Below are 27,185 nucleotides of genomic sequence, written 5' to 3' on the forward strand. Positions count from 1 at the left end.
CAGCAGTATACAGGTCCCTGGAGCAGTTTTAGTGGGTGCAGTACACTTCAGGCAGGCAGACCCAGGCCCATCCCCCCTACCTGGTAAATTTGAGCCCTCCAAAACCCACCAGAAACCCACTGTGCCCACATGTAGGTGCCCCCCCCTTCACCCCTTAGGGTTATGGTAGTGTTGTACAGTAGTGGGTAGTGATTTTTTTTTTTTTGGGGGGGGGGTTGGAGGGCTCAGCACCCAAGGTAAGGGAGCTATGCACCTGGGAGCAATTTGTGAAGTCCACTGCAGTGCCCCCTAGGATGCCCGGTTGCACTACGAATGCTGGCTCCTCCCACAACCAAATGGCTTAGATTTGGTTGTTTCTGAGATGGGCGTCCTTGGTTTCCATTTTTGCCAAAAATCGGGGACGATCATCTCTAAGTCAACCTAAATTTCAAGATTTGGGCATCCCCGACCGTATTATCGAAACGAAAGATGGACGCCCATCTTGTTTCGATAATACAGGTTTCCCCGCCCCTTCGCCAGGACGTCCTGCGAGGACATCTTCAGGAAAACTTGGGTGCCCCTTTCAATTATTCCCCTCCTAGTATAAACTTAGATTTAAAGCGAATCCTCTAGAACTCACTAAAATGAACTATCAGTTTTGCATATACTTATATTTATTAATTAAAAGTAGATATAAGCTGAAGACATGGCAAGACAACAAATGGAATTAAAATAAGAAATGCCCGCCAGCATTAGCTGTTTCTTGAAATTAAGAACACAGCACTGGGCAGGCACAGACTGTAGAAGTGGTTTGTCAGTGAAGCAGAAGTGACTCAGTTTGGAAATGTTCACCAGAAAGCTGTGCTAAAAATTACCAATGGCAAGTTGTGACTTTGCCTTTTGTTCACAGGAAGGGCAGTGTGGACAGTCTAATGGATGAAGATGAAAAAGTCAGAGTAAAGAGGTAAGTGGAGTTTTCTCCTTTCTCCCCCTCCCCCTTTGTTTTTCTATGTTCTTCCCTGACATGGCATTAATACTACTTTCCTGCCAGGGTATGGCATCTGTTCTAATTGAAAAAAAAAAAAGCCAAATGATGAAAGATTTGACTCAGAAACTTAGTAAGCATCTGTTACTAGTGAATAGAATCAATCAGTAACATAGCTGGATTAATCTCTGGCTGAAATGCGGAACAACTGCTTTACTTTTTGCTGCACCTTCTGACAACCAGCAAGTGCTCTTCTTTATATTTTGTTTACATTAGGAAACCATGCCCTTTTTTATTTTCTAGAACAAATATAGCATCAAGTTGCTTCTTATAGTAATTTAAAGTTGCTGGCATATAATATAAGGTACACGGTGTGCTTTTGTTTTACCTGGTATACCCAATTGCTTCATTCCGCAATACTCTTGGGTAGCTCAAAAACTTGAATGCAGGAATATACATAGCCTTCAATTTCAGCCAGACAGTGGCAAAATACAATAAATGAGGTAAACTTGGCGATAGGCAAATTGAATCGTAATAATAGGAAAAACATGGTGCAGTGTCAGAAATATACAAATTAAAACAGCCCAGTAGAACAATCATGTAACAGAAATGTGGTAAATGTCAGCAGAGTAGGAATCCTACCTCTTAATTGGCAGCACGGAAGAACATTTATATAACACATAAGTGATGCTTACGATGTCAGTACAATACAAATAGGCAACATGTTAGAGATTTATATAATATAGATATGATAAAAACAATGTCAACATAATACAAATGACACGCCTTAATAGGCACGCATAAGAACATTCAAATAACATAGATCCGATTTTCACGATATCAGTAGAATACAATGAAACATCTTCACAGACAGCTGAGGGGGCAAGCGGAGTTTTGCTGCCAGCATATTCCTTGGTTTAGGTGTTAGGAGACAACAGCCTACTGTTGATCACATTCTCTGTTTGCCAGCTGTCTTAAATTTAAACATTTCCACTTTAAGCAGAACTAGTTCAACCAGTTTCTTTGTTTCCTAATCCTAATACTCTACTTATCTCTTTGTTTTGCCCTTTTTCGTAACACAACTGAAGTACAGAATTTGCATGTCTGCATATAGCTCCCCATACTTTTTTTGCCTAATAAAAGTATGATTCGAGAAACAACCATCTGCCTACTAAAAGGAATAAAGGAAAGAGGAAAGAATTTATTTAACCTAGCCTGATTGTTCAACAAGACAGGATTTGTTTCCCATGCTTATATGCTGGCAAGCACAGTAGGAAAACTGAGAAGAATCAGGAAGAGATTTGCTGAATAATCTGTAAACAATGTAGGCTCTAGAAGCCTGAGTGAGTGAGTGTCAGAACAGAAGAGGCAGAGAATGGATCAATCTGGTACAACATTCCATGCAGGTTTTTTCCTGTTTCATAAGGAAAATGTAATCTATAATGATGTGTCACTCAACACAACAAAGTCGTCAAACATCAAATAGTTTTCATCTTTCCAATTTTAATTTAACCTAAGGTTATTCCTTCAAAATTGAGGGGGTCAGTTAAAGCCATCTGTCAAAGCAATGTTGACTGTAGCATTAAAAAAAATGTGTATTCAATGCCACTACATAGATAGGCAGTAATGGTGAATGCGTGTATTCACCACTAATCTCTGGTCATAATCTGTATAGTATCAATATCCGGACACTGTACAGACAGCCTATGCATTTACTTTAGGCCTATGCAAATAATTTCACAGCTCAGTTTTATTTAATATACTGCAAATAAAAGCAGTTATCTAGGCAGTTTATAATCAATCATAATTAAGTTAGAAGGGGTGGGCAATAGAACAAAAAGCAAAGTAGGATAAAGGTGGAGTCAAATCAATCTAAGAGAGAGGTAATAAACCTAAAATTCAAAAGAGAAAGATACAAATGGTGGGAATGGATTGTGAAAAGAATTGACATGACAGTGAATAGGGGGATCTTGCTGCAATGGGGCGGTGAAAGTGTAGGGGAGGCTATGGGCTTCCTTTAGGTTCAGAAGGAAATGCTTTGGTGAAAAAATGGGCTTCAAGATTAGCCTTAAACCATAGGAATGACAGTTCTGTTCACAATTGGAGAGGAATTGTGTTCCAAAAAGTTGAGGAAAGGGTCCTGCCCTTGCTTTGCCCTTATTCCACCCCAGTACAGTCCTACACAGATAGGGGTCAATTCTATAAAGGTCACACAATTGAAAGTGCTAAAATGCAAGGTGCTGAGATGGAATCTGGGCTCCCAAATACATTATAGATAACTAGTAAAAAAAGGCCCGTTTCTGACACATATGAAACGGGCGCTAGCAAGGTTTTCCTCATAATGTGTATGTTTTGGAGAGTGTATGTGAGAGTGACTGTGTGTGATAGAGAGAGTGAAAGTGTGAGTGTGTGTGTGTGAGAGAGAGAGTGAGTCTGGGTGTGAGCGTGTCTGTGAGAGAGTGTGTATGTGTGAGAATGAGAGTGTGTGCAATTGCGTATGGGAGACACAGTGTGATAGAGAGAGAGAGAGTGTGTTTCACACAGTAACAGTGTGTGCATGAATGAGAGTGTGTGTGTGAGGCACAGATTGTCTGTGAGACTGAGTGTATGAGACCAAGCGAGTATGTAAGTGACTGTGTGACACATAGAGAGTGAATGTGATACAATGTGAGACATAGAGTGTATGAGAGTGAGAGACAGAAACACATTGTCTGTGAGAGAGAGAGTGTGTGTGTGTGTGACAGAGATACCTCCCTCCCTCCCTCCCTCTCTCTCTATGGTGTCAGGCCCCCCTCTTTCTCTGGTGTCTGAGATTGCTGCCACTGCACCTAAGCAATTGGTGTGCTGGAGGAGAGGAAGAGAGAGAGAGAGTGTGTGTGTGGGGTGGGGGGGATGTGTTGGAGGGGTTCAGCTTGGAAGAAGAGGGGTGTGGGGGATTCTGGATGCGCTGCCAGATGAAAGTAAGTGAGTATGTGTGTGTGTGTGGGGGGGGGGGTTCAGGAAGCAATGGCAGATGACAGAGTGAGGGAGTGTGTGTGTGGGGGGGGGGGGGGGCAGGGGGTACAGGAAGCGCTGCCAGATGAGAGAGTGAGTGTGTGTGTATGGGGTTTCATGAAGCGCTCCCATCCTTGAACCCCCTCCCCACCTCAGTCCCCTTCTCTCATTCAAGAACCCCCTCCCCAGTCTCTCCCATCCAAAAACCCCAGTCCCCTCCCCACCCTTCCCCTTCTCCAATCCGAGAACCCCCTCCCCAGTCTCTCCCATCCAAAAACCCCAGTGCCCTTCCCACCCGTCCCCTTCAAGCATCCAAGAACCCCCTCCCCCATCCTTGAACCCCCTCCCCACCTCAGTCTCCTTCTCCCATTCAAGAACCCCCTCCCCAGTCTCTCCCATCCAAAAACCCCAGTCCCCTCCCCACTCGTCCTCTTCAAGTATCCAAGAACCCCCTCCCCACCTCAGTCCCCTTCTCCCATTCAAGAATCCCAGTCCTCTCCCCATCCGTCCCCTTCTCCCATCCGAGAACCCCCTCCCCAGTCTCTCCCATCCAAGAACCCCAGTCCCCTCCCCACCCGTCCCCTTCAACTATCCAAGAACCCCCTCCCCACCCCCTTCTGCTTCTCCCATCCATGAACCCCTCCCACCTCAGTCTCCTTCCCATTTGAGAACCCCCTCCCCCCACCCTTCTCCCATCTGAGTCCCTCCCCACCTACCAGCTCCATTCTCCTGCCGCCCAGGCCCACCACCCTCACTGCCTTAAAAAAAACCCCAATTTGAAGCACTGGAGTAACAGGCAGCAGCGTCTCGCGTCTGCCCTTCTACTAAAAATCTCTTCCACGACGTCATTGGGCCTTCCCACATTGAGTCCCACCCGCCCTCGCGGTAATTGGAAGTTACCTGAGAGGAGGGCGGGACTCAATGTGGGAAGGCCCAATGACGTCGTCGAAGAGATTTTTAGTAGAAGGGCAGACGCGAGGCGCTGCTGCCTGTTACTCCAGCGCTTTAAATTGGGTTTTAAAGGCAGGACAGCGCCGGGAGCGGACTCGCAGCACCCCCCCACCCGCTGACATCTGGGGCGGAGCGCCTCCACCACGTCGCCGTCGCTGGGAGAGGACTCGGAGCACCCCCCACCCGTTGACATCTGGGGCGGAGCGCCCCCACCACGTCGCCGTCACGCGTTGCTGAACTTGGGAGGGAGGGAGAGTGGTGCTCGGGCGGTAGGGGCGGGGCTACCTGAGGCACGCGCGGCGCGGTTGGTAGCCAGCGTTTCCTTGGCAGGGGGAGGAGTAGGGAAACACGCTCCGCGTGTTTCCCTACTCCTCCCCCTTCCTTGATGCGGTCCCTGCTTTCATTTTTCTGTTGGTTTTCCGCCCTCGACGTCATGACGTTTGATGCGAGGGCGGGGCAGCAAGTCGTTCAGTGGCTTCACCACCACGAACTTACGAACCGTTCTGGGAGTCTGAGTGACTTCAGAACGTTGTCCTCAGAACGTTGAGGGTGCCTTTTATTATATTAGATAGAATAGGGTGTAAATCAGCATTTGCGCACCACATTTAGGCACTATCAGTCAGTGGTACCTAGTTTTGTTGCCACCCGGAGCTGAGCACCCCCCTCCAGGCGCATCAACCTTCCCTGCCTTCCCTCCTCCAAGCAGGGGGGTGTACTGAGCTGTCATTCGGTTATCGGCTCTGCCGGTCCCCTTCCCCCTCTGACGTTAGCCTCCTGTTCTGGGGCAAGGGGACCGGCAGAGCCAATAGCCAAACGACTGCTCAGTGCACCCCTTGCTGCCTGTCCCCAGGGTGGACCGCACCTACCGCCCCACCATTAGTTTGCAACTTCTATCACTTAACGCCATGTAAAAGGCAGACATAAATTTTAGTGCATAGATATTGCATTTTGAGTGTGTAATTTATAATACTCTATAAGTTACGTATGTAAGCGTGTCCCTGCCCATGATCCACTCACATATGCACACTCCCCCCCCCCCTTACAGTTATGTGCTAGGCCTGTAGAGTACTGCTTAGTGCCCTGCCCAACTGGCACTTCCTTGCATGAATGTTACATTCACATGTGTAAATGCTAGTAGTGTATAATCTTAGCATACATTTAGGCACTGAGATTACAGAATGAGGGGATAGTGACAATGCAGCTAGATGTTCAGCCCTCCACTGTTTGTATATGGACTGAATAATATGAATATTGGATGTTAGAATCAGTAAAAATCCTTTTGAAAATTCACCCAGTGAAATCTAAATTATGTTTTAAAGGATCTAAACACAAAATAAGAATGGTGGATAAGATTCAAAGTCATTGTTTTTATGTTTTGTGCTTTACGTAAGGATGCTTCTAGTTACATTCAAGACCTGGCAGTCTCCCAAGTATACCCAAAGACTTAGTTACAGGCCTGCTGTTAGCTCCTTCCAGTGGAGGACTGACCATATAGGCAACCAGGCCCAGAAACTCTGGGGGGCCCAGTGCCGCTCTCTCCCCCCCCTCCCCACACACCCACCCATGCACACTACAGCCCCCCGAGCCTCAGTGGGCATTCCTTGGGCCTACCTTGAAGGACCCTGGTGGTCTAGTGGCCTCTTCGGGGGCAGCTGTGCCCAGTGCTGCTGTTTTCAAAACGTCTTCTGAGACTTCCTGTGGCAGTACTGCCAAGACCCGCAAGATTACTGAAGGAAGTCATGTCAGCCATTAAGAAGAAGCGGTGGCGCAGCCAGGTACAGCAGCAGCAGGGGGCAGGAAAGAGTGGGGTTGTTTCCCATCCCTGAAGAGGCCACTAGACCACCAGGGCCCTTCAAGGTAGGCCCGGGGAACTGTAGTGTGCAGGGGGAGAGGTTCTGGAAACAAAGGTGGGGGCTGTAGTAGGGTTACCATATTTGCTGTGACAAAAAAAGAAGATTCCCTCCCTCCCCCCCCCCCCATGTATGTCCCCTTCCAAATCTTTTTTTACAGCTTCATCCCTCCGCTCACCCACCCAAATACATGATTCCAATCCACATCCCCTCTCCTCCTGTCCCATACCTTTTCCTTTTTGTGCCTGCACTGCCTGGTGGTCTAGTGGCCTCTATTCAGGGCAGGAAAGAGCCCCCTCTTTCCTGCCTGTGGTTTACTCAGCCCGTTCACTGCCGGTGCTGCTTCATAATGGCTGCCAAGAGTTCCAGCGGTAACCTCTCAAGACGGAAGTCTCGTGAGGTCACCATTGGAACTATCGGCAGCCATTTTGAAGTGGCTGCAGAATACCTGACCACGAAAGAGGGGCCACTAGACCACCAGGCACAAAAAGGAAAAGGTACAGGAGGGGAGGGGAGAACACCTTGAGGCTGGCCCGTCGGAGTCATATGCCGGTAGGAGAAAGGATTGGAAGGGGGGAGTTAGTGATATTCTGGGGACTGGGAGGGAAGGTTATTGGAAGGAGAGGCTTGATGATGTTCCCTCGATTGGAAGGAGGGAGTTTTATGATTTCTGGGGTGGGAGGGGAGAGAGGGGCTTGATGTTCCCACAGTTGGGGGGAGGATTGGAAGGAGGGAGTTTGATGATTTCTGGGGTAGCCCACCAGCCTGCCCACCCTCCCGCCTGCAAACCCGGACAAACGTATGGTAACCTTAGGCTGTAGTGTATAGGAGATGGGCTGGAAACAAAGATGGGATCTGTAGTGTGCAGGAGGGGGCTTGAAACAAAGTTGGGGGTTGTAGTGTGCAGGAGGGAGGCTGGAAATGAAAGTGGGGCTGTAGTATGCAGGAGGGGGTGCTGGAAACAAAGCTGGGTACAGGGCTGGGGGGGGCCGCAGTGGCCGATGGGGCCTAATGAACTTTACTGTCCAGGGCCCAGATCACTGTCAGTCTGTTCTGGAGGAGAATGATTTTCTTTCCTTCCTTAAAGTTAAGGCTATCTTTATAAGTCTTCCTTTTCTTGATTGATGCTTTTTGTATTGTTAATATGTTCAGGGCCGCTGAGAGACTGAGCCGGGCCTCCACCCCCCCCTCCCCCCCCCTCCCCCCTCCCTCCCCCAAGATCTTTGCCACTGTCGCCCCCTCTAGGATCGCTTCCGCCGCTGCTGCCCCCCCCCTCAGGATTCTCACTGCTGCCCCCCCCCCCTCCACAACTCCAAATACTTTGGCTGGCAGGGATCCCGAGGCCCCGCAAGCAGAAGAAGTCTTCCTCCAGCACTGCTCTTCACTCTGCCGTATTGCCTGCCCTGCCCCTGTGGCTGCTCTTTCTCTCACATTGTGCATGCTCTGTTTCAAAACTGAGCGTGCGTGGCCTGAGGGCAAAAGCAGCCACAGGGGCAGGGCAGGCAATGCGGCAGAGTGAAGAGCAGTGCTGGAGGAGGATCTCTTCTGCTGGTGGGGACACCCGCCAATCCAGAGGACCTGGCTCAAAGTCCTGCTGTGTCTGCTCCTCCCCAGCCTCCAAGGGGGGCCCAGCGCCGAAGTTTTCTCTCTCTCTCTCTCTCTCTCTTGCTCTTGCTCTTGCTCTTGTCGGGACACAATCACTTGGGTCCCATCAGGAGAGAGAGAGAGAGAGAGATCCCAGCGCCAGCACCCCCTTGGAGGCTGGGTCCAGGGAATTCCCCCCCCCCCCCCCACCTCCCCCTCTCGGCGGCCCTGAATATGTTTTATGCATGTAATTTTTTTAACTGCTTTGGACAAATTAATGTTTTTGAATTAAAGGTTATAAATGTAAATAAAGCAGAGATTCAATTAATTTACTCAACAAAATGAGCTGGACTGTCTAGAATGGTGAAAGTTGATAATGGGGAAAATTTCTAGCCACTCATAATCTTTTCTGCTATGACCTTTATAGACTGTGTTAAAAGCTCTGTGAAGGGAGGAAGTGATGCCACTGATACTGATGACTGCTTAGGAGCCGTGCTGTGAAGCAGGCAGGCATAATTATCGCTTTTATCCAGGCCATAATGTTCAGTGTTTGGAGTGGGAAGCAGAGATTAGTCCCAGAGGTTATTTGGCTTCAGGTGATTCCGTGACTTCTAAAATGCAGCAGACTAATTTTAAGAAGGCTTTCTCACATAACGTGCTATCACAAGCGGTAAGACCCAACCCTAAAATGGTGGTGGATAGTGCCGGTGCAACTGAGGGGGATTCGGACTCGCTCATTACTTAGTCCATGATCCGTGAGGAGATCCGGCAAGGGTTTTGGGAACTAAAAGCAGAAATTTCGAATTTGAGAAACTTAAAAAAGATCTTGCCAAGTTTGGAGGTCGGTTAGGAGAGGTGGAAGCTCATGTGGATGATCATGGTAAGGAGATTGTTCACATGCATGAGCAGATCACCAGCATGGAGCAACAAAGGGAAGATATGCTATTAAAATTGGAGGACCTAGAGAACAGGTCCAGGAGATCTAATCTGAGATTTTGAGGAATTCCTGAGACGGTCAGGGACTTCCAATGCTGGGAAGTAATACAAGAGATCTTCCAATCTATCCTGCAAGAGGAGGCCTCTGATTCTGCACATACTCTCTTGATAGTGAATTGGCACACCAGTTAGCAGGCCCTAGGGACTGCAATACGCCCCGTGATGTCATTGTATGTTTTCAGAAATTTCAAGATAAAAGGAGCAAATTTTGCATACTGTGAGATGGCAGAGAAACACTATGACTTGGAAGGATACGGAAATTGAACTTTTTGCTGATGTGGCTCCTGCCACTTTGCAGTGTTGCCGTGAAAATTGGGGATGAACTGAGATACTTTGACAATAGCAGCTACGCTATAGATGGCTCTGCCCTATTGACTTATCTTTCACCAGGGCAGGTTGTACATAGTAGTAGAGGTGAAGCATTACTTTGTGGAAGCCAGCCTGCCGGCTGTGAACAGAGAGAGAGATGAACCTGCAGCAACATGGTCTAGGGACAAGAACTCTGGATCTCCTCACTAGCAGCAAGTCACCAAACCCTCACAGAACGGTTCTCAAAGAAACGCCCAGCGCTAATTGTTTCCTTGGATGGATTGTGTGGATTGCATCACCTTTGCATTTCTTGGGTAATGGGACACACTACTTCCCGAGGTTTGGTGAGACTGAGTGTATAGACTATGGTCTTGGCCTCAGACTCCATTGTTGGACATTGCAAAGGACTAAACAAGAATATTTTGAAATGGGGGAATATGTCGGGCCATCTCCTCACCCATAAACTTAAAAAATAAGATCGGAGGAGTCCTCGAGACACCTAGCCAGTCAGGTTTTCAAGATACCCAAAATGAATATGCATGAGATAGATTTGCATGTGCTACCTCCATTGTATGTAAATCTATCCCATGAATATTCATTGTATGTATCCTGAAAACCTGACTGGCTAGAAATCAGGGGCGTAGCCAGACACCCAATTTTGGGTGGGCCTGGGCCCAAGATTGGTGGGCAGAAGGCCCCACAGCCTTCCTTCTGATGCAACTTCCTGTTTCCGCATAGGAGGGAATACATCAGAGGAAAGGCTGTGGGGTCAGTGCAAGCAGTATGTATCAGTCACTGCTCACTGCAGATGAAGCTCTGCTATTTACAAGGTATGCAGGAGGGACAGTTGTTAGGAGTTTTTGGCTGGTGGGGCTTGGAGATCCCTGCCAGCCACATCGTAGGTATGCTGCTACTGGGTGGGCCTGGGCCCACCCAGGCCCACCCTTGGCTACGCCACTGGGCTAGATGTGTCCTGAAGACTGGGTTTAGAACCCATACTCTAGGACAGTGATGGCGAACCTATGGCCCACTCTCCCTCCCAGTTCGGCCTTCCTCCTGCCCTCCCTCCAACCCAACGAGCAACAGGCCGCCCACCCGTCCTCCCTCCCTCCCAGCACCAGGAACCCCCCTCCTCCTAAAATTTAAAAAGCGTACTCCTCGGAGTCGGGGTTAAGGCGGTGTGCGTCGGCAGCGGCAGCGAAGCGCCTGTGCTTTGCTCGACGCGCCTTCGGCCTTCCCTGTCTCTCAAGCTCTGGTCCAGGCGGTTCTCACCCATGTTTCCCTCTACTCCCTATTGCTGTCATGGCTGTGCTATTCCTCCACTATATAGGAGATAAAGGATCCCTTTTACTAAAGTGTGATAAGCAGTTAATATGCAAATTAGCACTATAACTATTGTGTTAGGAAGCATGAATTGGGTGGAAAATGGACAGGGATTGAATACTGCAGTTAGCGTGCAGTATTTTACCACATGCTGTCACTTGTGCAGTTAGCGTGGACTCATGCTAAGTGCATCCACACTAATTGCAAACAGGTTTAACATGCACTAAAGAACATTTCAGTGTGGTAACTGCAGAGGATATACTGGGCACGCTCCTAACAATTACTTTATGGTCTTTACATTTTCTACTTATTAATGTTTGTCATTAAAACTTAATGCACTTTTTAAAAGGGCCCCAAAGTGAAAAAAAAACCCACTTCAACACTTGAAAAAATAGATGTGTTGAAAAAATGTGGTATTATTTTCTTTTTGAATGCTGCTGCCCTGTGTCATCTGCCATCCAACCTGAAGAGCAGGAACCTTAGCCAGAAAGTGAAAAAAGGTCTCACATTCTGACTAGTTGGTCATATATCTTATGAAATTTATGAAACTTCAAAATTGCCTCGCTAGTCACCAATTTTCTGTCATTACAGGGCTTCACGCAATAAGTCTGAGAAAATCAGGCGGGACCAATTTAATGTTCTTATCAAAGAGCTCAGCTCCATGCTTCCAGGCAGTACACGCAAAATGGACAAAACTACAGTACTGGAAAAAGTTATTGGCTTCCTCCAGAAACACAATGGTAACTCTGCCATCTTTGTAGTTACTCCCATGCGTATCATTTGTTTTAGGGTAGGTTATAATCAGAAATGTGTTCACAGGTTGAAAACATTTACCAAACGTTTGGTTGGTCAGAATTCTCAGGTCAGTATTCAAAAGAACAAGGGTGGTAAGTTGCAAATGCTGACTATATAAGGCCTTTGATGTGGAAAATATTGGGCTGCCAGATGCTTAACTATGTTATAAATCACTATCGGCCTGATTTTAAAGCAGGACCCCTGTATGAGGAGTCCAAAAAGGCTCCTATTTTAAGCCTGTTTTATAAGAGTATCCAGTAGACAGAACTCTGCTGTAATCATAATAAACACCATAGACACCAATTTCAAGAACTCAGCGGTTCCAATCCAGTATCTCCTAAAATCATTGCAACCTAAGCTTTCAGGTGAATTTTCAAAAGAGAAGGGCGCCCATCTTCCGACACAAATCGGGAGATGGGTGTCCTGCTCGCAACTTAGGTCACCCAAATCGGCATAATCGAAACCCGATTTTGGGCGCCCTCAATTGCTTTCCGTCGCGGGGACGACCAAAGTTCACGGGGGCGAGTTGGCAGTGTAGCGAAGGCGGGAGTGGGGCGTGCTTAGGAGATGGGCGTCCTCGGCCGAAAACGGAAAAAAGAAGGGCATCCCTGACGAACACTTGGGCGACTTTACTTGATCCATTTTTTTTCATGACCAAGCATCAAAAAGGTGCCCGAACTGACCAGATGACCGCTGGAGGGAATTGGGGATCACCTCCCCTTACTCCCCCAGTGGTCACTAACCCCCTCCCACCCTCAAACAAAATCTTTAAAAATTATTTTTTGCAAGCCTTTATGCCAGCCTCAAATTCCATATTCAGGTCTATCGCAGCAGTATGCAGGTACCTGGAGCAGTTGTAGTGGGTGCAGTGTACTTCAGGCAGGTGGACCCAGGCCCATCCCCCCCCCTACCTGTTACACTTGTGGTGGTAAATGTGAGCCCTCCAAAATTCACCAGAAACCCACTGTGCCCACATGTAGGTGCCCCCCTTCATCCCTAAGGGCTATGGTAGTGGTGTACAGTTGTGGGGTTTGGGAGGCTCAGCACCCAAGGTAAGGGAGCTATGTACGTGAGACCTTTTTCTGAAGTCTACTGCAGTGCCCCTTAGGGTGCCCGGTTGGTGTCCTGGCATGTCAGGGGGCCAGTGCACTATGAATGCTGGCTCCTCCCACGACCAAATGGCTTGGATTTGGTCATTTTTGAGATGGGCGTCCTCGGTTTCCATTATCGCCGAAAACTGGGGACGACCATCTCAAAAACGACCTAAGAATGACCATCTCTAAGGTTGACCTAAATTTCATGATTTGGGCGTCCCCAACCGTATTATCGAAACGAAAGATGAATGCCCATCTTGTTTCAATAATACGGGTTGCCCCACCCCTTTACAGGGCCATCCTGTGAGGACGCCCTCATGAAAACCTGAGCACCCCGTTCCATTATGCCCCTCTTTATGTACCAAATTGTCATTGGTTCTAAATTTTGAAAAATTTATTTTAAACGCCATCTGCCAGATTCTATATATTGTGCCTAGTGTTCCGCAACTAAATCCAAGAGTATTCCATAACAGTGCGCATAACTTAATTGGCTTAACAGGTCAATCAGTGTTAACAGCACTTAACAAAGTCCAAAATAGCAGCAGAAAAAAAGCACTAAGAGCCTTCAAAACTGGGCCGTGTTTCGGTGCACATCGCCTTCGTCAGGGGTCATGATCAGATCAGGAAGGACTGTTTCGTATTTGAAATTGAGGAGTAGGGAACTCCACTCTATTGGCATTGTGCGGGAAAGGAGGCACTTCTATTACACGTCGGAATTTTTCAATCAGAATTGCTTAAGGATCAGTCTTTGACCCCTGACACAGGCACTGTGCACCGAAACACTGCCCGTTTTGGGTCATTAAAACAAGATTGGTATTCAAATTATACAATTAAAAGGATTTGTGTCCCAGTTTTGAAGGCTGTTAGTGCTTTTTTCTGCTATTTTGGACTTTGTCTTGTACTTTGTACCCTCTCTGTGTATTCAAACTGCACTTAACAAGCAATAATTAGAAGATTAACAGCACTTAACTAATTGGCAATAATTAGAATTTCTGCGCATAACTCACTGTGCCTAAATTCTAATCCACACATCCATAAAGGAGCGTGGTTATGGATGGGGAAATGGGTGTTTCATGGGCGTTCCAAAATTTACATGTGGCTTTATAGAATGTGGCCCAGTCCGCATAAATCTACATGCAGGGATTTACGCCACGTTTTTGTTGGTATTAATGAGCATAGTCTTAGGCACTGGGATATCAATCAAGTGTATTCCATATACCACGTTTAAATCTTATAGAATACGCTTAGATGAAAATGATTTCCACGCGGATTTTCCAGGCTACATATATAGAATATCCCCCAAAGTTTCTTTATTTATGTTCTAGTTCACTAGCTTAGTACATAAATGTATAAGTCAGGGAAGCACTTACATAGTAACATAGTAAATGACTGCAGATAAAGACCTGTACAGTCCATCCAGTCTGCCCAACAAGATAAACTCATTTACATGGTATGTAATCCTTTATATGTATACCCGAGTTTGATTTGTCCTTGCCTTTGTCAGGGCGCAGACTGAAGAAGTCTGCCCAGCACTTTTCTTGTACTAAGTTCTGAAGCTAACGTCGAAACCCCTTAAAATTTACACTTCAGCCCATCCCTATCTATTCAGTCACGATCAGGGCATAGACCGTAGAAGTCTGCCCTGCTCCCATTTTGTTCCCCAATAACCGGTGCCACCACCCAATCTCCGCTAAGATTCAGTGGAACCATTCCTTCTAAACAGGATTCCTTTGTGTTTATCCCACGCATGTTTGAATTCCATTACCGTTTTCATCACCACCACCTCCCACGGGAGGGCATTCCACATATCCATGTATCCTCTCCATGAAAAAAATACTTCCTGACATTAGTCCTGAGTCTGCCCCCCTTCAATCTCAATTCATGTCCTCTAGTTCTACCACCTTAATCCTAAACAGTAGCAATACCAACTGAATCAGCTTTAAAGCTAGTTTCCAGCATTGGTATGGGGACCTACTTTACCAACGTGTTTGGCCCTAAGCTTGCATACCGTTTAAAATAACTCTTTCAAAACTTAGAACCAATGACAATTTGCTACATAAAACTTTTAGGGGCCTTTTTACTAAGCTGCGGTAAGAAGTGGCCTGCTCTAGTTTTGGCACGTGAAATTGACATGCACTGGGCCACTTTTTACCATGGCCTGGCTATTTACTGCCTGAGCCCCTTGCCACCACCTATTTAGAAGGTGGTAAGGGTTCACACACTACTCGTGCAGTAATCGGGCAGCATGCAGTGATGTGGCCATGCTGCCCATTACTATAGGGAATGCCCCCTGCAGTAGAAAATAGAAAATTATTTTCTACCATGGGAAACTGCGCGCGCCAACTTAGGAACTACCACCGGGCTCCTGCGCTATCCCAGCTTTAGGGCCGATTTAGTGCGCACTACCCGTGCGGTAGCCCTACCACAGCTTACTAAAAGGGCCCCTTAGGTAGCAATGGTTTTATAAGCTACCAGAGTGGTACCGCTGAGGTTCTTGAAATTGGTTTCTAAAGTATTTATTATGATTAAAGTAGAGTTGTGTCTATTGGATGATATTGTATGCACTACTTCCACCATGTGACTATTTTTTTGAGCCTATTTAACTGTGTATTGTTTTATAAGGGCAACATTGACACCTTCAGGCTGGACTCAAGTAGATATTCTGAGATATGAACTTAAATTGGTTTAATGTGGCTTGATGTATTTTTGTCTATTTTAAATTATGTGTGTTTGTAACCACTTTGGTTTAAAATGGGATATAAATTTGGAAAAATAAATAAAATAAATGTGCCTTTTATATAATAGATTCCCAGGTCCGGCCTGAATAGTGCACAAATGCTGATGCACAAATTTACCTCTGCTCCAAAGAAGATATAAATATTTGCGTGTACTCTATGCGTGTATGCTCTCCATATAACTTATGCATTGAGTTCTGAGCACATGAATACCAGGTCCAGCTTTAAAGTTTAAAGTTATACATGGATTTTTTTGTGGTGATACTTGGAAATTTACTACATCACAAATCTGCATAACTTTAAAAAGATTTCTTATCCATTTAAGCAGTCAGTATACTGGTCAAAATTGTCCTCTCTATTTCAGAATAGGAGGTTCACTGATGACCACTGCTAAAGTTTAATCAATCAGGTCAAAGACATAGCAAAGGATACCTAAAGGAGGTGATATATCTGAGGAGTTGTGAGCATTTAAAACATTTTAAAGAAAACTGAACCATTTCATTGCTTTCAGTTATCACATTGGGTTTTACTATCTCAACCCTATCTTTAATCTAAAGTTGTGTTATAGTAGAAGCAGGTTGAGAAAGAATAGTTAATTTGTGCTTTGTGTTTCTTGCAGTGGAGGAGTAGCCTAGTGGTTAGTGCAGTGGACTTTGATCCTGGGGATCTGAGTTCAATTCCCACTGCAGCTCATTGGACAAATCACTTAACCCTCCATTGCCCCTGGTACAAAATAAGTACCTGAATATATGTAAACTGCTTTGAATGTAGTTGCAAAAACCTCAGGCAGTATATCAAGTCCCCTTTCCCTTTCCCTTTTAAAATGGATAAATGTACCTGAAAATACTGAGTCACCAAAGAGTAAAAAGTGAGTATTGTGGTAGTTGTGTTTATTGATAGTACCAACAAACGAAACTTAAAATCGCAAGGTTGATAGCATTTGACAGGACCCCTGATGAAAGCCTTCAAGCCAAAACACAGTATGTGTCAGGTACATCTTGTCAGCATTCCATGCATATTGAATTTGAAAAATAAATTGTGTTCATTGGCCATCTTGGAACTTGTTTGTAGTGTCTTCCACTGCTTTGTTGACTTCTTTTGGAGGTTTCTTGGTTTTCTGTTTTCGTTATCTAATAGTCTAGGCAGATAATAATATAACATATGACCTTAGTTAAAACATAGGGAAAGACATAATCAAATCAAAGACAAAAAGAATATAATAAAACACATAATCAACATAAAAATTATACAATAAAATACAATTGTACAATATTCCATCTGAGTTATACATTCTGTTGGCTATCTCTATGGTAGCCACAAAAGGGCAAACGTTTCCTTCTAACCCTTCAGCAATGTCTCTCACAAATATATTAAACATAATTGGCCCCAGTACAGACCTCTGAGGGACTCCACTACTCACCTTCCTTTCCGTCGAGCAGATTCCATTTACCACCACTGTCTGTCGCCTGTTGGTCAACCAGTTTCCAATCCAGTTCACCACTTTGGGTCCTAAGGTCAGCCCTCTCAGCTTATTCAAGAGTCTTCTGTGAGGAATCATATCAAAGGCTTTACTGAAATCCAAGTAGATTACATCTAGTGCAAGTCCTTTATCCAGTTCTTTGGCCACCCAAAGAAATCAGCTTCGTTTGGCAGGATTTTCCTTTGGTAAACCATATTGCCTCGATCCTGCAACCCGTTGGATGCTAGAAAGTTAACTATCTTTTCTTGTGCAGCAACTCCATTATTTTTCCTTTCACTGAGATGAAGCTTACTGGGCTGTAGTTTCCCACTTCTTCCTTGTCCCCACCTTTGTGAAGAGGGGCCACATCCGCTCATCTCCAATCCCGTGGAACCTCTCCTCTCTCTAAAAATCATAAGTCCCTAGGAGGTCCCGCCAGGATTTCTCTGAGCTCCATCAGTATCCTGGGATGTATCCCATCCAGTTCCATAGCTTTATCCACTTTCAGATTTTCAAGTTGTTTATAAACTCTTTCTTCTGTGAATGGTGCAATATCCACTCCATTCCTAGATGTACCCTTGGCAGCTAACCATAGTCCTTCTCTAGGTTTTTCTTACATGAATGCCAAAGAGAAATATTTGTTTAGCATATTTGCTGTATCCTTATCACTCACCACATAGCTGTTCTCGGCATCTTTTAGTTTTACAAGTCCAGAGTGGAGGAGTGGCCTAGTGGTTAGAGCACCGGTCTTGCAATCCAGTAGTGGCTGGTTCAGATCCCACTGCTGCTCCTTGTGATCTTGGGCAAGTCACTTAACCCTCCATTTCCTTATGTACAAACTTAGATTGTGAGCCCTCCTGGGACGGAAAAATATCCAGTGTACCTGACTGTAACTCATCTTGAGCTACTACTGAAAAAGGTGTGAGCAAAATGGAGAATTCCTAGCTTTTCTCCTTTCCCCAATATATCTGAAAAAGGTCTTGTCACCTCACTTTACATCTTTAGCCATTTTTTCTTCCGCCTGTGCTTTCACTAGCCATATTTCCCTTCTTTGAGTTTAATCCAGTAATCTTTTCCGTGATCCTCTTGTTGTATTCTTCTATGTTTCTTGAATGCAGTCTCTTTTGCCCTTACTTTTTCAGCCACTTATTTATTTATTTTTTATTTTATTGCATTTGTATCCCACATTCCCCCACCTATTTGCAGGCTCAATGTGGCTTACATAGTTTTGTTAACATTGTCATTACAGGATATCAGATAAAGTTAGTAATGTGTAGCGATTAAGGAAGGGAAGAAAGAAGTAGGAAGGGAGTGATTAGGGTGGTTATAGAAGGTAGGCTTTCATAATTGAGTGGTTGGTAAGGTGTCTTAGTGAGGTTGTAGGTTCTCATTGTAGGCCTTGTTGAAGAAGAATGTCTTCAGGGATTTTCGAAAGATAGTTGTTTCGTTGATTGCTTTCAAGTCTGTAGGTAATGCATTCCATAACTGCGTGCTCATGTAAGAGAAGGTAGTGGCATGCATCAGCTTGTATTTGAGTCCTTTGCAGTTGGGGTAGTGCAGGTTGAGAAATTTGCGGGATGATCTTGTGGCGTTTCTGGGAGGTAGGTCCACGAGGTTTAGCATGTAGATTGGGGCATCTGCGTGAATGATTTTGTGTACAATCGTGCAGATCTTGAACGCAATGCGTTCCTTAAGTGGGAGCCAGTGAAGTTTCTCTCTTAGGGGTTTTGCACTTTCATATTTCGTTTTTCCAAATATGAGTCTGGCGGCCGTATTCTGGGCAATTTGGAGTTTTTTGATTGTCTGTTCTTTGCATCCGGCGTACAGTGCATTGCAGTAGTCCAGATGACTTATTACCATTGACTGTACCACTTGTTTGGAGAACCATATAGGCTTCCAGTTTCTCTTGTTTTTGTTTTCTTTCCTTGTGTAAAGATCTGTTGCCATATTTATAGTAGCTTTCAGCTTGGACCACTACCTTTCCACTTCTTCTGTGCCTACCCATGACATCAGCTCTTTCTTCAGGTATTCCCACATTTTACCAAAATCAGCATGTCTGAAATCTAGTACTTTGAGGTTTGTGCATCTGCACTCTGCTTTTGCTCTTACATCAATCCATATCATGTGATGATCACTGTTGCCTAGGTGGGCACCCACCAGATGTTGGAAACACTTTCTCCATTTGTGAGCACTAGATCCAGAGTTGCCATTTCCCTCAACATTTCCGTCCCCATTTGTCTGAGCAAAGCACTTTCACAGGCATCCATGATCTCTCTGCTTCTTTCTGATTCTGCCAATGGGGCGTTCCAATCCACATCAGGCAAGTTGAAATCTCCTAGCAACACCACCTCCCTTTTCACTCCAAGCTTATGGATATCTTTGATCAGATCCTTGTTCAGCTTCTCCATTTGTGCTGGAGATCTGTAGATACATGTTCCATCTTCTCTTTCCAGGGTGATCCATATAGCTTCTTCCTTTCTGCAGGTTCCTTGCATTTCTGCCATTCTGATATTATTTTTCACATACAGTGACTCTCCTCTACATTTTCAGCAGGAGGACAGAAATATAGCAGCAAGCAGCTCTGCAACTGAGAGGAAAAGAAGGGTTTTTTCAGGGGGGGGGGGGTTGTTTTTTGTTTTCCTGTATAGGTTAGATGGGGGTAGCATCAGCAATGTTCTAGGAAGAAATTAGAGAGACATACACACAGGTAAGAGAGCAGTATAGAATCTGTGAATCAAACCACACACAAAAATCTGAAAATATATAAATTCAGAAAAGCTTAGCTTTCAGGCTTGTAGTGCTTCTCAGGAATTCCCAACTCTCCGGGAAGCAGACCTTCCCTTAAAGATATAGACTCTATTAGGCATCAATTACCATGAGAACCATGGGAAGAGATCTCCAAAAATTAGAAGAATGGTCAAAGTTGTGGCAGTTAAAATTTTAATGCAAAGTGCAGAGTGATGCACTTCGGGTACAGAAATCCAGTGGAGCTGTACAAGATAGGGCAGTGCTGGGCAGACTTGTACAACCTTTGCCCTGATAATGGCTGGTCAGATTTGGATGGGCTGTAGTGGGCTTCAATGACAGCTTCAATAGTTGGAGTATAAAGCTAGTGCTAGGCAGACTTCTATGGTCTATGCCCTGAAATGGCAAGGACAAATCAAGATCAAGTATGCATATGTAGTATCACATCATACCTAATGCTATGAGTTTATCTTGTTGTGCAGACTGGATGGACCATACAGGTCTTTATCTGCCATCATCTACTATGTTACTATCAGGCTCATTTTCAAAAGAGAAAAACGTCCAAAAAGTGACATAAGTCTGCATTTGGACATTTTTCTCACAAAAACGTCTAAATCAGTATTTTCAAAACCTCTTTTTAGAAGTTTTTCTCTGAAGTCCGTCATAAGTATGTCCAAATCTCAAGGGGGCATTTCAGGGGCGTGTTCTGGGCGGGACTTGGGTGTTCCTAAGACTTAGACGTTTTTCAGCCGTAATGGAACAAAATAGAAACGTCTAGGACTAAAACTTAGACGTTTTGAGCTAGACCTGTTTTTATTACAAATAAGGCACAAAAAGATGCCCTAAATGACCAGATGACCACTGGAGGGAATCAGGAATGACCTCCCCTTATTCCCCCAGTGGTCACTAACCCCCTCCCACCCCCCAAACATGTAATGAAAAACATTACTTGCTAGTCTCTGTGCCACCCTCAAATGTTATACTCAGGTCCTCAGAACAGCATGCAGGTCCCTGGAGTAGTCTAGTAGTGGGTGCAGTGCACTGCAGACAGGTGGATCCAGCCTCCTACCTCTCCCTACCTGTTACAATTGTGGAGGAAACTGTGAGCCCTCCAAAACTCACCAGAAACCCACTGTACCCACACCTAGATGCCCCCTTCACCCGTAAGGGCTATGGTAGTGGTATACAGTTGGGGGTAGTGGGTTTTGGGGGGGCTCAGCAGACAAAGTAAGGGAGCAATGATCAGATGTGTACCTGGGAGCATTTTATGAAGTCCACTGCAGTGCCCTCTAGGGTTCCCTATTGCTGTCCTGGAATGTCAGGAGGACCAGTCTACTAAAAATGCAGGCTCTTCCTACATCCCAATGGCTTGATTATGTACGTTTTGCACTTGGACGATTTTTTTTAATGGACCCAAAAACAAAATGTCCAAATCACAAAGCATCCAAAATACAAAACGTCCATAGTATTTTCAAATAAAAAGATAGACGTTTTTCTTTTTTTTAAAATGACCTTCTTTCCTGTTCAGAATTTGTACGTTTTGTGTAAAACGTCCAAATTCAGATTTAGACGTCATATCGAAAATGCCCCTCTATGTTATGTAATACAATAAATTACAATTATATAAATAGCATAGCTTTAATTAATTGAGTCAACTTCAGTATTATTTTAAGATGATAGTATACATGAGGTTTTTAGAATACAGAGATCCTTCTTGTAAATGCTCATGTGTTACATATGTCTTTTAATTGTAATACTGGTCCATTAAAACGGTATCACAGCCTATTACGAGACCGGTTCTTTTCAGAACCAATATCACTCTTAGAATTTTGCATAAATAAATGTTTTTCAATGACTGTACTTCGGAATATATATGATGTATGCAAATATGCAAGCCAAGAGTACTTATTATCCTGAAAAAACCTGCTTTTTAATTTTGTTTAGAAGTCACAGCTGAGACAGAAATCTGTGATATTCATCAGGACTGGAAGCCATCATTTCTCAGCAATGAGGAATTCACTCAACTTATGTTAGAGGTAAGAAAACAATGTTTACTTATGGAGTCCCATTTTTAGATAGATCATAGAAATCAGAATTGAAAGATGTCCAGATTGGGATGTGTGCAGTTCCAGTAGTATTTTAGTATGCTGACACAGAGCCTTTTCTAAATACATGTGGCAATGCATTTGCATGTCCTGGTTATATGTGATGGGCGCAACCATTTTACATATGTCAATGTCTAAAAGATCAACAGAGGGCAACTTACACCATACATATCTGAGGGGGGAAGTTATCAGTACAAGCTGCTGTTAAGACGGATTATTTACCACTAATTCATGCTATTTTAGAACAGGTCACATTTTATGCAATGAAAAACCTGGATCATAGATGTGCATTCACCCTCTGAAATGGGAGATATACTTATATTTTTTCTCCCACTCATGGTCCAAAACCACACCCCTTACCCATATGCATGTATTTACATGTGTAAATCCAGGTTTTCTAAAACTGGGTTTTCCACATTTATTCAGGGTATACATTTAAGTGTTGCTATTTTAGAAGCCCTATTTGTGATTTACACATGTAAATAAGAGCATGTACATAATTGCCAAACTTCTTAAGTTGTTTTCATTCTGCCAGAGTAGTAGTTTTTCTGAGAGTGGCACTAAACAGCCAAATATGATAGGCTAATATTTTACAGAACAGTTTTTAGACAGCTTGTTATACTTAGAGGCAGATAAATTCATTGTACTAGCAGGCTTGCAGGCACATTTTCAAAGGGAACGCCCATATAGAGTTTTCCTTTGAATATCTAGCCAGTGAGAGGAAGTGGGTCCCCTATACCTGCATATATTTGCATTTACTGTTCAGCAGGTGCAAACTTGTGTGTGGAAACTGCACACAGAACTTTCAACTAAGAGTCCCATACAGACCATCCCTCTCCTAACTTCTCTCTTCCTCTTTTTTGGATGTAAATAAAAGTTCCTATGCTGTGAACAATGAGTAATCAAGCTTGAAAAGCCTGCTCAGATTCTTTTCTCTCCATTTGGCTGAAGCTGGGAATTCTGCTGAAGAAGCACTTAGCAACCATCAGAAGAAAGCATACCTATATACAAATCTTAGCTACAATAAATTGGATTCCAGCATAGGTTAGACCAAGGAGGTTTAATTGACAGGAGACGTCAGGGGCATGCTTGGCCCATTATCTGGCCTGAAGCCAGTAGGCGGAGCTTGCTACCATACTGAGTCATCCAAAACTATAGCAAACACTTATTAGACATAAGGACCACCTATGAGTGGCTTGGTGTGGACTAATAGTTTGCTTTGGTTTTAGTGTATCAAGATGGCGTCCATGGTTTCAGCCTTGTCATGTGACTCCGTCTCCTGTCAATAAAATCTTCTTGGGTTAGATAGATGGACTGTTTGCTTTGAAACTTGGATGGATGGATGTACAGTACAGTTGCTTTTCAGTTTGCTTGGCCTTTTTTTCATGATTTTTGGACTTTTAACTTGTTTCACACATTCATTTTAATAAAACATACTTATCAACTTAGCACACTTTAATTTGTAGATTAATGCAAGTTAAATTGATTTAGCACCCACAAAATTTTGTAAGGATCATTACCAAACTGAATGGCAGTTATGGAATGCACATCCTTAATAGAAAGATAAATGGATCCATAAACCAGGACAACATCAAACAGTGGTAAAAGTTTTTCTGTTGAAAATTAAGGGGCTATTTACTAAAGTGCAGTAAGGATTTTCACTTACTGCACTTTAAATTGAAAACTTAAGGTACAATAAGTATAAAGCCTGTGTGATAAATGTAGGAGGTATGCCCTGAATCTGCTCTGCATTTATCACACAGGGATACAGTTATCAGAAGAGCATCACATCACATGCAATGCCAGGTCAGAGGTGTCCAAGACGCACCATCTCAATTCCAATCACAGCAGCCACACACAAATACTGCCAATAGTGCAGCTGCACTTAACCACCTCCTCTTGGAGGTGGCAGTAATTGCAGCTGTGCTTGCGACCCATGTGCTAGCTGTCACAGGTGACCCCTTCTCCACCTGCCCATGTCATGCTTATCTCCCATCCACTCCCACGTTAAGCAGCTAGCTCAGGTTTTATACTGCGCTTGCTGCAGCAATAGCAGCTCTGTGCTTATGTCTTCTGTGCTGTAAAACCTGTGGGGCCCTTGTACAGAGCTGCAGTAAGCCCAATTCAAGCTTACCACTTGCTCTTCTGGGACTACCGTCGGCCCAACTCGGACGCCGGCAGTAGTCCCGCTCCAAGCGTGCACCATTTCCAGGGGAAAAAGAAACCCCCCAGAAATGGCTTGCATGGCAATAAACTGGCAGTAATCGGGCACTGCCTGGTGCCTGGTTACCGCTGGGTTAGCGTCAGAGCCCTTATCGCCACCTCAGTAGATGGCAGTAAGGGCTCCCTGCCTCATGGCCATTTGGTAAGAGTTGTCTTACCGCATGGCAATGTGTTCTGGGGGCTTTTTAACCCACTGTGGTAAAAAGGGCTCTGTTGTGTGGGAAAACAGCCCCCCGCTGCTAGCGCAGGACCCTTTTTCACGCAGCTTGGTAAAAGGACCCCTGTGTTAGCTGCACCTTAGTAAACAGGGCCCTTAATCTTTACATGCTACCTTTAAGAGGGTTAATTCAACAGTTTGGTTTTGATTGCTTTAATGAGACAGATAATAATCAGATTTTTGGTTGAGTTGGGGGATGGCTGGGGTTCTGCTTTAGCACAATTAGGGAATTGGTGCATAATTGGATGAGGGTGAACCAGTTCACTGATACAAGTGAGGTTCTTTGGTTGTGGCATGGAGATTTTTGAACCTCACTGCAGTTATTGGGGAGGGGGGCAGTGTTAATATTTCTTTATGGATAGAAGTGAAGGTACATGGAGTGATCTTGGATGCAAAATTGTCCATGTAGGCTAAGGTTGACACAGCTGCAGAGGGTTCACAGTCTGCTGTTTTACTTATCTAGAAGGAGTTTGGCCACTGAGATTCATGCTTTTCTGTTGAGTTGTATTGATTATTATAACATCTTGCATATGGGTCTCTTTATGAAACAGTTGATGAAGTTACACTATATTCAGAATCCAGCTGCTGGGATTTTTTGTTGGGATTGAAAGTTAAGTGATCATATATTTCCTGCCTTCAGTGCATTGCATTGTCTCTTGGTGATTTTTCATATGAAAAATTTAAGGCTTTATCAATTATTTTTAAGGTTTTATTTCTAGATGCTCCGGTTGCCATGAGAATGAAGGTTACATGTGGCTCTCATTTCAGTATTCTTTACTACAGTCTTTAGGGGTTTCAGAGTTGCATTATGCTAAGTCACGGAAAAGGGTATTTTCTAGCTGAGATTTGGAATTATGCTCAAAAACTGCTGCAGTGCAGATTGGGGCATTCAGCATTGCATCAGGCATATAAGACTTGGCTGTATCTGGAAACCTTTTATAGATAATTTTATTGATCTGTATTTTATATATGTAATAGTTATGTCGTTTTATGTTCATTGTGTTTGTAATTTTATGTTTGTTTTATCTAAGTCAGTTGGAGCATTCATTTTGAGCAGGCATCTGATGATAAATACTGTGTCAAATCGTACTGCAGAATACTGCACACAGCAAATACTAAGAATGCAACTCTTTCAGCCAGAGTTGAAAAGGTACAACAAACAGGGAAGATTAGTGGTGTGACATGCACTTGTCACTTGCCATCACTCCCCGGTGCTGTAGTTCCCCTACTGTGTTCACAGCACCTATTTTCAAATAAAATGCATCAGCAAGAAAAAAAAATAATAGAAGTGGTTTTATGAAAAAAGTGGTGCTGAACACTGGAAAAATCATATTTGCTTCTTGAAAACAAAAATGACATTTACTGTTGTATGCTAATTCCTAACCTTTCACTTAAGAACATATGAACATAAAAATAGCTGTACTGGATCAGACCAATGGTCCATCTAGCCTAGTATCCTGCTTCCTACAGTGGCCAATCCAGGATAAAGCAGAGGGGAGGAGTGAAAAAAGATCTGAGAGGGAAGGGCAAGCAAAAAAGAAAAACTGAGGATGTTGTCCTGCTTAAGGTAGTATTTTGTGATTGAGAAGTGGCATATGCATCTGTAAACATTACAGTAGGACTTGTCCAACTCACTGGTTTTAGTATAGCAATCAAGTTTGATCTGGAATTGTCTCCCTTTTGTGGGAGTCCACCCTCTTTTCTGGCTTGTACTTATTTGGGTGTGTTAGAAACATGTAGATATTTGTGTGAGAGGAAGACAAATAACAGGATAGAGAAGTGCACGTGCAGTTCTAGATTATACAGTATATGGACACATGATAGCAAAGCAAACAAACAAAATAAAGCCAAGGTTGAATCTGATGAAGTCTGAAACTTGTGAGCGGTTACACCAATCCTCAGGGCTCCTACCTTTTGCCTTTGTGCCAAAACTCCAAGGACTATATGTGTGTAGCGGAAAACCTGTTTACGTTCTATATTTTTATGCATATTACTAGTGAAATTCTATATATAGTGCCAAAGGTTAGGCGTGGAAAAGCGTTCTAAGGCATGCAAAGCGCCAGAATGGGGCAGAAATGACAGATCTATGTGAAAATACACTTACGCACCAATTTAAAAATAGAGCATGTTTCCGTGCAGATCTGCAAAGGGGCATGGCCATGGGAGGAGCATGGGCAGGTCAGTGGTGTTCCATTAAAATTCACACAGTGTTATAGAATAATGCATATCTGTATGCAACTTACATGTTGGGATTTACATCTGGTGTCGGTGTAACTCCTCACGCCCAAAGAAAACGCAGATCCAGCACTACATGCTATTCTATAAACGGCACTGATCCTAGAATGCCCGTTATCAAATATCTTTCGGCACTAAATTTTGAGCTCCATTTACTAAATCTGGCCCTAAGGGGACAATTCTATAACTGGGTGCCACAATTTAGACACCCACATTAGGCAGGCTATGAGCCTATTCTGTAAGAATACTTAAGCTCATAATTGTTCTTATAGAATGCTAGTATAAGTCAGCATTGTTGTGCCCATATTTCGATGTGCACATTAATGTCATGTCTATGGCTGGCAAAAGTGGGCAAGCTAAAATTTGACACTTTATGTGTGTAACTTACAGTATTGTATAAGTTATGTGTGTGAATGTTAGACCTGCACATTAAACCAGAAGGTAACCGAACAACAAAGACCTGCACATTACCCCACCCATGTCCCTCCCCTGTGAACACTCCCTTGCATTCAGGGGCGTAGCTACGGGTGGGCCTGGATGGGCCCAGGCCCACCCAGTTTGGCCTCAGGCCCGCCCAGAAGAAGATCTTTACCCTCTCCCACCCCT

General features: G+C 44.2%; 1 protein-coding gene across 3 annotated transcripts in view; it reads left to right on the forward strand.

Annotated features, from left to right (window-relative positions):
- The window catches only part of NPAS2 (neuronal PAS domain protein 2), a 248,538-nt gene that overhangs the window by 87,844 nt on the left and 133,509 nt on the right, over positions 1 to 27,185 (forward strand). For all 3 annotated transcript variants that reach the window (XM_030201427.1, XM_030201428.1, XM_030201429.1), the window contains exons 2-4: positions 890 to 943; positions 11,563 to 11,711; positions 21,744 to 21,835. In XM_030201427.1, the coding sequence (XP_030057287.1) occupies positions 890 to 943; positions 11,563 to 11,711; positions 21,744 to 21,835 (295 nt within the window). The remainder of the gene's footprint in view (positions 1 to 889; positions 944 to 11,562; positions 11,712 to 21,743; positions 21,836 to 27,185) is intronic.

The sequence above is a fragment of the Microcaecilia unicolor genome, chromosome 4, assembly GCF_901765095.1.
Source record: "Microcaecilia unicolor chromosome 4, aMicUni1.1, whole genome shotgun sequence".
Lineage (NCBI taxonomy): Eukaryota > Metazoa > Chordata > Amphibia > Gymnophiona > Siphonopidae > Microcaecilia > Microcaecilia unicolor.